This window comes from Toxorhynchites rutilus, chromosome 2, assembly GCF_029784135.1.
Source record: "Toxorhynchites rutilus septentrionalis strain SRP chromosome 2, ASM2978413v1, whole genome shotgun sequence".
NCBI classification, from domain to species: domain Eukaryota; kingdom Metazoa; phylum Arthropoda; class Insecta; order Diptera; family Culicidae; genus Toxorhynchites; species Toxorhynchites rutilus.
This window is the reverse complement of record NC_073745.1, coordinates 132,819,605-132,833,548: the sequence shown is the minus strand read 5'-3', so window position 1 is coordinate 132,833,548 and position 13,944 is coordinate 132,819,605. Positions and strand designations below refer to the sequence as shown.

Genomic DNA, 13,944 nt, shown 5'->3' with positions numbered 1-13,944 from the left:
AATTTTCAGATATTTTCACCAAAACTTACCATTATAATATCAAATTATCTTTAGACACAATTTTTGTATGATATTTTTTCAAAGTGATTTTCATTTAAATAGAGTACTAATTTGGTTTGGAAAAACTAATTTTCATTCATAGTTTTTATTTTAAAAGCGTGTACATTTCTTCTGCAAGCCCATACTGTCATGCCTCCCCCATTTCGTAATACGAAGCTCAATGCCGTCAACGCGGATGAACTGCAAAGTTTAAAGCCTCTTAAAAACAAAGAAGAAAAGAAGTGACAGAACTTCTACGATAAGTCCAAAACCGCATGACTAACTGCAGTGTATTGCATGCTATCTGATGTGTATCAGATGAAAGCTAGTTTTATCTGAAAAACTTATCTATTGATTGCAGTCTTATGCTCTCTGGATACAAAAAAAGTAATTCTTTAGCTGTTTTCACACCCAAACTCATCGATTTATTATAATGCAGGTGAGCAAATTGTACCATAACAAGCTCGATACGATATTTCCATATAAGGTAATAGCAATCTGCATTCGTCTTTGTAGGACCCCAACGAAGACACCGAGTGGAATGACATCCTACGGGCCAAAGGAATCCTTCCTCCGAAAAAGGAGAAAGAAATCACCGAAGATGATATCATCGGTATGATTGAAAATACTATCGAAGAGAAACAGAACCATGACAAGGATCTAGCCAAACTGGGGTTGGACGAATTGGACGAATTGGAGGACTCGGAAGATGAAGCTGTCTTGCAGGAGTACCGCCAAAAGCGGATAGCTGAGTTGAAACAGCTAGCCAGTCGGGCGAGATTTGGAAACGTACTGGAAATCTCCGGCCAGGATTACGTTGATGAAGTCACCAAAGCTGGCGAAGGAATATACGTTGTGCTTCACTTGTACAGCCGTGGTGTCCCATTCTGCTCGCTATTGAACCAACACATGACCCAACTGGCGATCAAGTTTCCGGCCACCAAATTTATCCGAGCCATCGCAACCACCTGTATTCCAAACTATCCGGAACGCAATTTACCGACTATCTTCGTTTACTACGAGGGTCAGATGCAAAAGCAACTTATTGGGTCGATTGAGCTGGGCGGACCGAATTTAACGTGTGAAGAACTGGAGTATATACTTGGGCAGACGAAAGCTATCGAAACCAACATTACGGAAGATCCGCGAAAGGCTAGAGCCGTGAAGGATAAAATGTTTGCCGATCTTGCTGACAGTAACGATTGGTAAAGCATCATTATTTTGATTCAACGTCTAATGATGTTGAATGAACCATCAGATACATTTAATCTATTTATTAAAGTAATTTTCCACTTATGTTCAATGCGTTGTCATCTTTTTAGTTGTATGTAGTATCTGAAAAAAAAATCCGACACCCATTCATCTCAGCAATAAAAAACAGTATTTATTCACATATACATTTCACGAATGATTCTCATTCTAATGTATTCTCTTTCGTTATTTGGAACCCTCGTTTCTTGCTACAATGCCAGGGTTCATCATCATTATGTCACTCATTTATTTCCATATCACGAGTTCACTGTTATCAGGACTTTTTCGTAACCTTAGGTGTGTCGCATTAGCATACGACATATCCTTGTTCGATTTGCAGCTGTTGTTTTCCAATATTAAATTTCTGAACGTTTGACTTCACCGAAATGTTTATTTAAATTATGTATATTATGCAAAGGATACTGTTATAACACATATTTTCCTAAGAACTAAAACGAATGCTTAAATTTAATACAAATATTCAGAAGAAAACCAAAACATCGTGAATTAATTGTATGACCCTGTGAAACACATTACCAGGGGGGGATGAGAAAGTGGAATCATTTTGTTTCTCCATAACTCAGCGATAATAACCCACACAGCAGAAAAAAGAGAGGATTAAAACATGTGGCATGATGGAAGGGAGATGCAGATAAACGCGCGACGAATCCCATGCGAATGGATTTTTAACTGTTTTGGAACTTATTACATGTTTGGATGATGGAAGTTTTCCGCACTGGCACTGATTCCGGCGTTGGAATTGCCTCTCCTGTCGGAACTTTATTGGCAAACACCTGCTTCACACCACCTCCCTTCTGCTTAGCCATCTGATAATCGCCCGAATCGAAGTATTTCTGGCCCTTTTGCAGGCGCTTCTGCAGAAATGCCGAGTGTCCACCAAGACCGCGGGGACCTCCGAGACCCGAATTCCCGCCATACTTTGCCTTCAGTTTGGCTTCTTCCTGCTTTTCGAGCTCTCCAACGGACTGCTCCTGCTGCGAAGAGGAATGAATATTAAGGGATAGATTTGAGTGAGAGACACGCGTAGCTACCTCTTCCGCTTGTTCCGCTGTGGTTTGTTCGACGGAACTTTGATCTGCGCTTTCTTCTGTGCTCATTATTATATTTTGTTTGTTTGATCGGATCTGAAACTGAATTCAAGTAATATAACTTTTTATATATCCAATGGACGGTTCAGCAACGGAAGAGTTAAACAATAATTTGTCTTCTTTTGATGTTCTTAGATTAGTGTTTTTGCTAAGAAAAAGAGCTGGTGCTTTTTGTACCAACTGCACAAAGCTGAGATACTCGATCAGCCTTTGTGGTACTAAATTCAGTGTTGCAGATGTAGTGGAAATCATGGTAGAATTCTTATATGCGGCGTATTCACGGTGGTCAAAATCCTCACTATCTATGCAGAAGTGCCCAAGGTACAAACAGCACTCTGATAAAGTACAGTGCTCTAACACTGGATGCTCCAAGTGGACACACGCATTATCGATCAGTCGTTTAAAATAAGCTCCAACTTTCGGCCTTGTCAACTCATGAATTGGATTCTGATTCTGTACCAGACTTTACAATTGCAGCAGTACCATCGATAACAGAGGAACCTTCAAAAAACTGCACCGTTATACTTATGACAGACATACAGCTGTACTTGCGTTGTACTTTGAAAATTGTATGTCTGTCACCATGTACAGCGCTAGAACCATGCAAGCAACTCGGTACAATCGCTGTATCTGTACCGACCTGTTTTACCGCTGTACATGGCTACAGTTGTACTGTGCGCAGCGCCATAGACGGTTAGTGGTGGGTAGCATGAACAAGCAGAATCAAATCACTTGATAAACGTTCTTTTCATTGACTTTCTTTTAAGTTAATAACTCAGATTGGAAACTTTTTTGTTGTGTTTGATAGTTTAGACACTAAATAAAAACCTTTTTCATTGAAATATGTGGTGGAAATTGGAAAAATATCTGATTGTCAGTTTGACATACGGTACAATGTACAACCAAAGTATGTCTGTCATGGTACGATGGTACCTGTACAACGCTGTACACGTACAACGCAAGTACAGCTGTATGTCTGTCCCTGGTATTAGAGGCGAATGAACTGCAAAGTTTAAAGCCTCTTAAAAACAAAGAAAGAAAGAAATTGCACCGTAAGAAAACTAAGATGACCACAAGAAGATTGACTAATTCCAAAAGCCAAACAGAGAAATCAAATGCTTCCGCTCAGTTAGTTCTTGGCGGCAGTGAGGTTTTTACCCCATCACTCAGAAACGACAGTAATTAGAATGCTGTACCTCGATCTACAATTTCAGTCCTTTCTTAGATTTATTTATTAGTTCTTCTTTCGTTTTCGCAGCGAAATTGTTGGAGTAGACTCTCCGCTTTAGGTTTGCCCTGAAATTCTTGATGGGACGTTCAGAAGGTTGGCGGACTTCGGAACAACATCTATCCTCAAATGGTTTATCTCCTTCGCGTAATGGGCGGAGGCATAAACACCACATCCTCGTCAGGATGACATTTTTGGATGAAGGAGGCAACTTCAGGCAGGCACTTTGTGCTGTAAATTTCCCTGTTCACCGCAAGTCCCGAACGGACGAAGAGCAGCTTTCACATCCACTTTTCGCTGAATTTGGTGTGGGAGATGTACTTCACGTCGGAACTGACCTCCTTGACGGGGAACGTAGAATAGCTGGTTCGCATGGGCCATGACGACAGCGACGTTACGTTTCGCCGGAACACTTTCATTCTACATCACTTTCAGTGTTTGTTTCTGGATCACAGCTTGCCGTTCCGACACGGCCGTCTTCTGATTTAGCTTTAGCTACAGTTTACGATCACGTAGCACCGTCGGACGACCGGAACCAGGCTTCCGTTCAATGCTCTCATTCTTCACCAGAAGAGTAAGGATATTATAGATACCGGAACGGGCGTATCCGGTGGACTCAAAGGATTTGACGATGTCCGCTTTCTTTGCAACGGGATGCAGCCTCCAGTACGCACAAACCATGGAGCGCAATTGCTTTACTGTTTTCGCCATAACTTCCTAAGTTCAGCTGATAGCGTTGTAAAATTTTGTTCGAAAACTCATGGGTTACTACGATTAACGATGCACAAGTGGTCTCATCATCAATTGTTAAGGTGAACGAATGAAACATTGGTAAAAATTGTCCATTTTCTCTAATGCAAGTGTTATGAGACACATTGAGAAGCTTCATTTAAGCCTTGCTTCCAACTTTAGAGTCTTAAGCAATTGATTGTTTTACGGCCTCTTCTCGCATCAATTATATCATTCGATGGATTATTCATCTAACGTGGTAGAGAATATGGTTGATAAACGATTTGATGAAGCGTACCATCGGTATTTCGTGTACCTGCAGGCATAAAATAGACCCCATTCGTGGACCTTAGCTTCTTGTTCAGAAGCTCCTAACCTTACCTTACCGCGGGACCGACTGGGGAACGAGTAACCATAGAGAAGATCGGGTAACTATCCCCGATCTATGGATCTTGACGTTAACCAACAAAATTGGTCGCAAAATCCAAATGTTTTCTTGTAAACTAAGCATTATCAATAAAAGCCGTTTCTTCAAGAAAATGGTTTACAGTAGAACCCCGATTATTCGCGAAATAGTCGGGTCAGGTCATCGCGTATAACGGAAATCGCGGATAACGCAATATAGGACTAAAAATGAGATACAAACACGAAAAAAAAGATATTTTAGCATGAAAACTATGTTTCATTAATACAGAAAATATTGAACTATCAATCTGTAAGGCCGTGTACATCAGTGATCAGATAATGTGAAATTCATGATTAAAACAAAAAAAGCAAGACTGTACCACTCACTGACAAATTTCGGGAAGGTTTATAGAATTACTAGGGAACTCACTTTCGCGGATAATCCGCACCGCAGATCAACCGCTCGCGGATAATCGAGGTTCTACTGTATTTCAAAGTATTTCTTTACCGGTAATGAAATTTTCATTACCGAATAACCGGTTATTGAAATTATGGCACGGTAATGCAATCCCTACTGGGTACAGCTTTCATCGTGATGGGGGAGATGCAGAAACGGCTACAGAATGTGCAAATTGAGGATGCGAGGTCACTTCTTCGATAACAACCTTCATCTAGGTAGCACCAATGACGATAAAGAAGAATCCTACGAGCAGTTAGAGCCTGAATACGAATACTGCCCAAAACATGACATCAAAATCTTCATCGTTGATTTAAACGCTCACGTCGAGAGAAAGAGTTCGTACCGGTAATAATAATAAATAACAACAGCCGTGAAGTTCGGAGACGCATAGTCAACGTCGCCCCTACTATGGGCTTCGCAAATCCTTAAGGTCCAACAAATTTCGAACCCGTACGAAGTGTACCATGTATAGGGTGACCATCGGTCCTGATTTAGCAAGACATGTCCTAATTTTGGGATCTATCTGGAGCGTTCTGATTTATTTTTAACAATAAATTGTCCTGATTTTCATGATAAGTTCAATTTTGTTGCAGAATCAGAATCAATTCAAGTGTATTATGTTTTTGAGTAAATGTTTTTTTTTGTGATCATATAAAGAGTAGCAGTTGGATCTTCCATGAGATCTTTCAACTATTTTCATTTAGAGAAAAAAAAAGAAAGTGTCATTTTACCGACGAACTGCGCCAGAAGGACCCCTTTTTCATAAAAATAAACTTGAGGATTATGAGGCCAACGCTGCATACTTGATTCATAAGTGTCGGTGACTAGAATCGGAATTTAGATTTAGCCATTTTGTTGAAACAGAAGTTTGAAATCAACAATGAAATATTGCGGATAGATCTGATTAGGAAAAGCATATCTGAGCACCGAAACATTGCTAGAATATTCGATTGGCATCCACTTCCAAACCCATGTTGAACTATGTGGTCCAGCAGTTCACAAAATTTGGGTTCAGAAGGAACTCTTGCGTTTAATTTCTGTGACATGTACTTCGGTATTATTGCACTTGATGTTTGATGACTCTGAAACCGCCAAAAAATCTCCTGTGCTCGTAAGAAACAGAAGCCATCTTCTCCGGAGTATTTTCACCGCATGGATCTCCCAAGAAATATGTTAAATAAATTTCACGTTTCACGTTCAAAATCTTTTTATCTTAGATTTTTCTCGGGAAATCTGTATTGAAAATCAATACACCACCTCTATGGAAAATGTTTTTAAAAAAATTGGAAATTTTGACCAGTAGCCCTTTTTGAGTTCAATTTTGAAGCATAATCTTAGCTTTAGTGTCATTAACTCGCATAATTATTATGAATTTAACGATATTGATGATATCCACGTAGAAGTACGCATTCACTGTGCTTTAGTAGGAAAAAAATGAATAGTAGGGGAGCGAACCGCGGGTAATACGGACAGTGGGGGTAACATGGACAGGTGGTTAATTTGTTTACACCCATACCTCGCTTTACGGCCTAGATACGTTCCACGAAACATAACCGCAAAGCGAAAAGCCGTATAAAGAATCACTTGTTATAATACGAATCCATACAAATTCAATCGGATCGGTTCCAAAATTGTTAAATATGTAACATGATTCTTCATTCAAAATGTATTTTTGCCATTTAAATCAAAAATACATACATAAAAAGTACATATATTTGTTCATAAAATTATAACATGGAAGAACTGTTATATCATATTTAAAGTCAAAGGTCAAAGGATAAATACAGTGTGTTATGGATGTATGAGGAAAAATGAATTTTCGAATTTTCAAACGGGCCTTTCTTAAAAATGTTGATTCCCACGAAAAACTGCACTATGCAAAATATCAGCTCAATCGGACTTTATTTACTAGTGTCGCACAGCCGTCAAAGTTTTAGTTTTTTGAAAACTGAAAAATCACAAAAGTACAAGTTTTTCTCAGGGTCAAAGTCAAAAAAAAAAATGTTCGTGTAATTTGAAGACATTTGACATCAACTTTTTTTTTTGTAAACCCCGATTTCATGCCGTTATAGCGGAACATTTTAAGCCGTAAATCGAAAACATGCCTTAATTGAAGAGGGCCGTTATAGCGAAATGCCGTATAAAGAGCGGCCGTATAACGAGGTAAGGGTGTAGTTACATTTCGAATTTTCGATTTCTGTTAATGAGAACACCTTCTACATGTTATTCTATAATACTGAAGCCGCCCTATGGCAATGAATACTGATCAAAGGTGGAAAAGGGAAACAAAAACCGAAAATCATACATGATTCCACGTGAGGACGTAATTTTAGCTGCTTCGATATTAAGCAATTTGAGTGTTTTAATATCAAAATTCAATTCGCTGATGGTTATATTTCGGTTTGTGAGTTAACAGAGAAGCGATATTAGGTATGTACGGAAAAGTAAATTCATTTTTGAGTGGACAATTTTAAATTATTGAAACAATTGTACTGGTGAGTGAGATGAACTGTGAAAAGTCTGTTTAATCTATTTCTAAGGAATGCCCTGCGTCAATAAATGGAAATCAAATCGCCAAATGTGGATTGTTTAGCAGCTGACTGGAACCAAAAGCAAAATAGTTGAGGGTCTGTCCGTTTATATTGTTGAAAAGCACGATATCACTTCTAGGTGGATTAATTCGATTTTTTCATCATTTAACGGACATTCGTGATGAGTTCAGACCTTGGTTGAATAAAATTATTCCTCTCGCGATCGATAAACCTCTACGCTTCATATATTACAAACCTGTCCATATTTCCCCCACTACATGTCCATTATAACCGCATCGAAAGAAATGTTGTACTTTTCGGTCTGTTTTAATTTTAGTAAAAACACTGAAACAAGCTTTTTTGATAAAATACTTGGCCAATTAGGTAGGAAAATAGTATATTGAATTGCAAGAAACTGCATAAAAAATTTGGGAAACATGAGTTTCCAAAGATATAATTAAAGTTCTTCTTAATACGTCCGTTTTACGCCCACCTTCCCTATTATTTATTTATTGTAAATCTCGCTGATGACACAGACTTTTGCATCTTTTCGCCTTAGGTTGAACATTAGAAAGCATTATAACACGTTACATATGAATGCCAAAATGACTCTGATTCAGACTGATTCGAATGCAACATGAATAAAATTGGTGAGATGAGGAAAAAATTATTGAGATCAAGTTATAACTAATATTCGATCGTAATTTAGAAAAATCTGCAAATCTGTGTGAAAACCAAAAAAAAAACTGTAATCTGTAACAACAGATTCTTGGTTTCACAAAGTCTGAAAAATCTGTATAAATACAGATTATATAGATAATATGTATAAATACAGATTATTCTGTAGATATGGTAACCCTGCTGATATGACCGGTTATTCTCTATGGGCATGAAACATGGACGATGATCGAAGAGAACTCACAAGCCCTTGGTGTTTTGGAACAGCGAGTGCTCCTAACAAGAAAAAAGACGGGTGGGTAATGTCGGGGACATAACCGGAGAGACGTAGGACTACACCAAGGGTGTCCATTATTCGAATATCATGGAGCACAGATCCCAGTATGACCAACTTTTCATGTACAAAATTACAGAAAAAATCAAAGGATAAAATAAAAGGATAAAGTGCTGACACTCAGCAAACACTCAAACGTTTAGATTCAAATACGAAAAAATCTAAATTTGTCGTGCAAATGTCGTGCGGTGCAAATGTTGTAGGGGTTGTTGTTCAGCCGGTACATACTTGATGGCAAGCATATCGTAATAGGAATTTACCGTCTGGTATCGTGCTATAATTGGGTTCTACTAGTCAAGTCCTTCATTTGATACCCATATTGATGGGAAAATAGAGAAAATATGTAATCCGCCATTTTGGATTGGCATTTTTCATAAATGTGTTCTACTAATCAACCCCTTTCATTTGATACCCATATTGATGGGGCTTTGAGAAAATATGTAATGTCCAAGATGATGGTCGCTACAAAATGACCGTCATCTTGGATTTTCAAGATCATAAAATACGCAGTTTTATAATGACTGCAGAGATAAAGGTGTGTTCCAAATTTCAGATCAACCGGTCAACAGGAAAGAGGTCAAATTTCAATTAATGTTATACAGCGCCATAGACAAACATGTTACACACAAACATACAAATATGTCACAGCTAAATAAAACCGTTTAAAAACTCCAGCATTCTATTAAATCGAGCGCGATTAGCCACTCATTCACCCGGCGCGACGCTTCCACCGCTCCGGCTCTCCTGCTCCACTGAAATTCCCGTCTCTCACTCTTGGGGTATCGCACCGCATACATCCCCGGCAAATGCAGCGATATCTCTTATACTGAAAATCAATTTCTAGATAGCGTCTTTCCTGCTTGGCGTCCGATGATAGAATGTGGCCAAGCCCCACCATCGCTCCCTTTATATAGCCATATAGTTTACGTTGTAGCGACCGCCTATATTTATTTATAATCTCTTTTTTGACTCCCTCCTTCGCTTTGTCCATACGGTTCGCCCGTACCCGTGGTTGCTTGTAATGAATAGCTGTTTGCTGCGGGTGCGCAGACAAAATGTAAGGGAAATCTTTCTTCCAATTTTTCATCAATTTGGACTTTATATGAGCTGAAAACCCGTAATGTGTAGCATATAAACAATTGCTGAAGATATTTCCTATCAATGTGTGCATTTGGAATCAAAACCCATTCATTAATTGAGGAGATATTAGCGTTCAAAAACTGAACACTTTTTCACACCGACATATTGAAATGGGCCACTATATTGAAAGGTTAGACGTAGTCCTACGTCAATAATTAGTATCGGTGTCTATGGGCCGACACCGGGCTTAAGACACTCACATGATTACCAACCGCATCCGGGAGCTACGAATCGAGCGAAAATCTTGAAATTCCTCAAGCGATAAAAAACCGGTCGGGATTTTAAGTATGTTTTTCCGTGGATCGAAGCGCAACATGGCCCGAAGCCAAATGCACTATTTCAATAAGATGGGACCCGTGCCACACCTTGAACCGCACTCAAAAGTGGTTGCAGGAATATCTGCCGTTCTGGACGAAGGATATTTGGCCGCTACCCACCCCCGATCTTAGTCTGCTGGATCACTCAGTATGGCGCGTCATGAAGGCGACGTTTCCTGTTCTAAACAACAATTTTCGTTCCTCGCATAATGTTCGTCATAATATAACGAATAGAAATATTTTGTTACTCAAGTGAATAAAACCTTTCATTAAAAGATTCGAAGATAAAAGCGATCAGTTTATGGTTTTTGAATGGTAACTTCCAACCTGAGACCTTCTAACATGCAAGTTGAATGAAACGGGAACCGAACCAGCAGTTCCAATCACAATATGACGTCGGCAAAGAAATGTTCATTTCTGCAATTTAGTGCTTCTATTGCACTACCGACATTTTTAGAGATACACTCGCAACGATGGAATTATTGTGAAAATAAACATGTTTTCATATCTCTGGATGTTTTGTCACATGGGTATTTTGTTTTCCGATAGACGATGCATGCCTCGACGGAACTGATGTTATACGGAATTTGGCAATTGAGGAAATAATTCTTGAGAATGATAGAATTATAAAGATGTACTGACGATTATTTACAGTGCAATTGCCATTCTTATTACATTCGGAAGATGGCAAAATATGTCACAACAACGGTCCGACCGGCAATTATTTCTAGGGTGGAAATAAACAAAAATTCAAATGAAACAAGCCCTAAATATCTACATCCTTCTCAACCATAATAAGACGTCAAATGGGATGAAAATCAATAATAAAAAGGATTATCTATTGCTATCTGCAAAATAAATGCTTGCAAACTAGCTGCTGCAATATTTTCTACAAGTGTTGGATAATTATCGATAGCAAACAAAATACCTGAACTTCCGACATTACCAACAATCGAGTTATATAGGATAGAGCAAGCGCTTTTGTCAAGGATTTTTAACACACCTACCTTGAAGGAACCCGAGATGAATTCTGTCGCTGAACTCAGCGGTGTTTCAGTAGATTTTCAAAGGAAATAATTCAGCTTATTCACCTAAAATATTTCTTACTGTCCTGCGTATAATATACGCTAATTTCAGCAAGTTATTTTTCCTCTCACTGGCAAATGATGCCCTCCAAAATAAGCGACTGCTCAGATTCGCAATAAAAGTGTTGCCATTCTGTTTTTTTTCATTATTTCGTTTTTCGTTTAGCGAAAATAATATTGCTGCTAAACATGTAATTATTGAGCATAGGATCGAGCCAATACGAACTAATGATTATTGATCAAAATAGTGGTAGACTATACTAGAAATAAAACTATTTCAATCTCAAGCATTATTATTGTTGGCCTAGAACGAAGTTCTCTTTAGTTATTGCCCAAATTCTATACCAAACTTCTGAGTGGCATGTTCCAAGGAACACGTTTACAATATCAAAAAAATTTCTGATACTTACTGGCCTCGACATTGAAGCTACCGTCATTATTTTTGTGGCAATACGACCGTAACAAATAGTAACGGATCATATATTTTCGAAAAGATATTATATTCGAAATACAAGACGGCTCCGGAGTCTGAAAATCTCTGAAATAAAGATATAAATAAATATTCTATGATTTATGTTTTATTCTGCCGTCAAAGCACGACCAATTGGGGATCTAACGCAAAACGTAAACGATCGGTGAGACATCTGGATTTTGTTTTTGAACTAAGAAAATGATGCTAATGTAACCTAAAACTCAAAAACAAAACACGTACATTTTACTTCCGGGCTTTCCAAGGTAGTTCTCACATGCAGGAATCGTGCATTTTTCTACTTGTGTTTGATTGTGCTCTCGAATTTCCTTCTTTAATTCAACCATTGTCAACATTTTTATAGTTTTCACTACTGAAAGAGGTAAATAAATTACATGTTATATATAAAATTGCGCAGAATTAAATTTCTTACAAACTCATCGCAATCAAATAATCTTTTATGATTATAACATTGTAATTTATGGAAAGAACTACAAACATTCCATAAGCTCACATGGCAAAATTAAAAACCATCATTACTTTCACCGCAGCGCCGCCTAGGTGTAGATTTGTACGTTAGATCGCCAATTAGAAAATATCACTATATTTTCCCGTACTCCAATATATCTACACCCTGGGTAAACCGGCATATCTCTCTGGACTCTGGACACACTGGCTGGAAGAAAACAAATCATTTATCCAAAATTATTCCAACACGAATATTTTCAAGCGAATGTTGTCCAAAACCGTTATCGTACAGAGTTGCCAGATAAATTGGGTTTTCTAATCGTGGAAAGCCTGTTTCACAATGAGCGACTTTTTGCGATATTCTTACTAGTGATATTTTCCCAGAGTACGTAGAATAACAAGGTAGTCTCCTCCCCATACTTTGCTCAAGTGATGGTAGGCAAACAAAAAAAGCAAAAAATAGTAATAAACCATCGATCGAATCCATATAAATTCGAACATTTTAAAAAAAAATTAGAATTGTACCACAAGAACTGTATCAAAATATGTTTCGAAATGATGAAATAGCAGTCTACTCAATCATTTTAAAATTTAAAACAGTAAAATTATCGGTTATGTCGAAGTAGTGTCGTTCCCGTAAACTGGTAATATGATGAAAGGTTAAGTCTCACACTGCTGTTTTTTCTCTTTTATTAAAGCATCATTCGAATATTCATGTGAAAATTGGCAATAGGAAACATTGGAATGGTTTCCGGTAGCAGCTTCACCAGATTCTATGATAATGTTAGATACGCTACGAATGGTAGCGGAACGTTTTGGAAGATACAAGGAGCAAATGTATGGGATAGCTGGAAACATCTTCGATTAGTTTATCTCATCACAATTTATATAAAATACACTCACCTCCAGTACGAAGACGTCTTCTTTACTGACTATCGGTTAAAACATTTTCCCAAAAGATCAACAGATTGTTGGTCGGAAAACGATGGAAAGTTATTCAGCTTTCTCCAAGACTTTCGGTTCTGCTACTATTCAAAATTATTTTGCTCCGGCATCGCGGACGTGACACTTCGACACTTTGTTGAAGTAAACAAAAACTGTTCAGTATAAATTCGACAAAAAATCACACAAAACCTTACCTGCAGTGAAAATGTGGTACACTATCGTGTTTATCGTCGGCTCGGCTTACGATTTTGTCACTTTTTATGGTTTTTAGAACTTTTAAAATCAAGAAATATTCAAAAACTTCACAGCTTCGAACCAATTGAGGATTTTTTATTACTAATTTCATTGTTTGTCGCTTACCTTCTATTTTACGTACTTTGATATATTCCAACGAAAATGTTTACAATGACACGCGATTCATTACGCTTTGATATGTATCGAATAACACCGAAAAATAAAACTAGATCATTTAATCGATATAGCGCTCAACAACTATTTTGGTATATCATCTCGCCCTTCTAAAATAAAGAGTATTCAGAAATGGTACACCTAATTTTGTCGATTGCAGCGTCTGAAGTGGTCAGAATTGGATTTTTATATTTTTGAATGTTTTAAGAGATTTTCATTATAATATAGTTTTTAGATAACGTGTTTCCGAGTTGTTTCGAGAGATGAAAGGTAATATGCCTGGTCACTTGCAGAATCCACCAGCGTTCGTGCGTAAATTGGCATAACTGCAGATTTTAAAAACATGTA

At 37.9% G+C, this 13,944-nt stretch overlaps 2 protein-coding genes across 3 annotated transcripts; one reads left to right on the top strand and one right to left on the bottom strand.

The window, feature by feature from the left end:
- Positions 1–272: 272 nt before the first annotated feature.
- Positions 273–1,335, top strand: LOC129769264 (viral IAP-associated factor homolog). Its single transcript, XM_055771388.1, has 2 exons — positions 273–478; positions 556–1,335. The coding sequence occupies exons 1-2, from the start codon at positions 473–475 to the stop codon at positions 1,246–1,248; spliced, it is 699 nt and encodes a 232-aa protein (XP_055627363.1). The 5' UTR covers positions 273–472; the 3' UTR covers positions 1,249–1,335.
- A 62-nt stretch (positions 1,336–1,397) lies between these two features.
- Positions 1,398–11,425, bottom strand: LOC129769265 (cAMP-regulated phosphoprotein 19). 2 transcript variants are annotated; one of them, XM_055771389.1, is made up of 3 exons: positions 11,229–11,425; positions 2,343–2,441; positions 1,398–2,285 (listed from the first exon to the last, which is right to left on the bottom strand). In XM_055771389.1, exons 2-3 carry the CDS (start codon positions 2,406–2,408, stop codon positions 1,977–1,979), a joined length of 375 nt encoding a protein of 124 aa, XP_055627364.1. In that variant the 5' UTR covers positions 2,409–2,441; positions 11,229–11,425; the 3' UTR covers positions 1,398–1,976. The 2 variants fall into 2 exon arrangements, with proteins under 2 accessions (XP_055627364.1, XP_055627365.1); XM_055771390.1 differs by having other exon boundaries at positions 2,343–2,435.
- Positions 11,426–13,944: the final 2,519 nt, after the last annotated feature.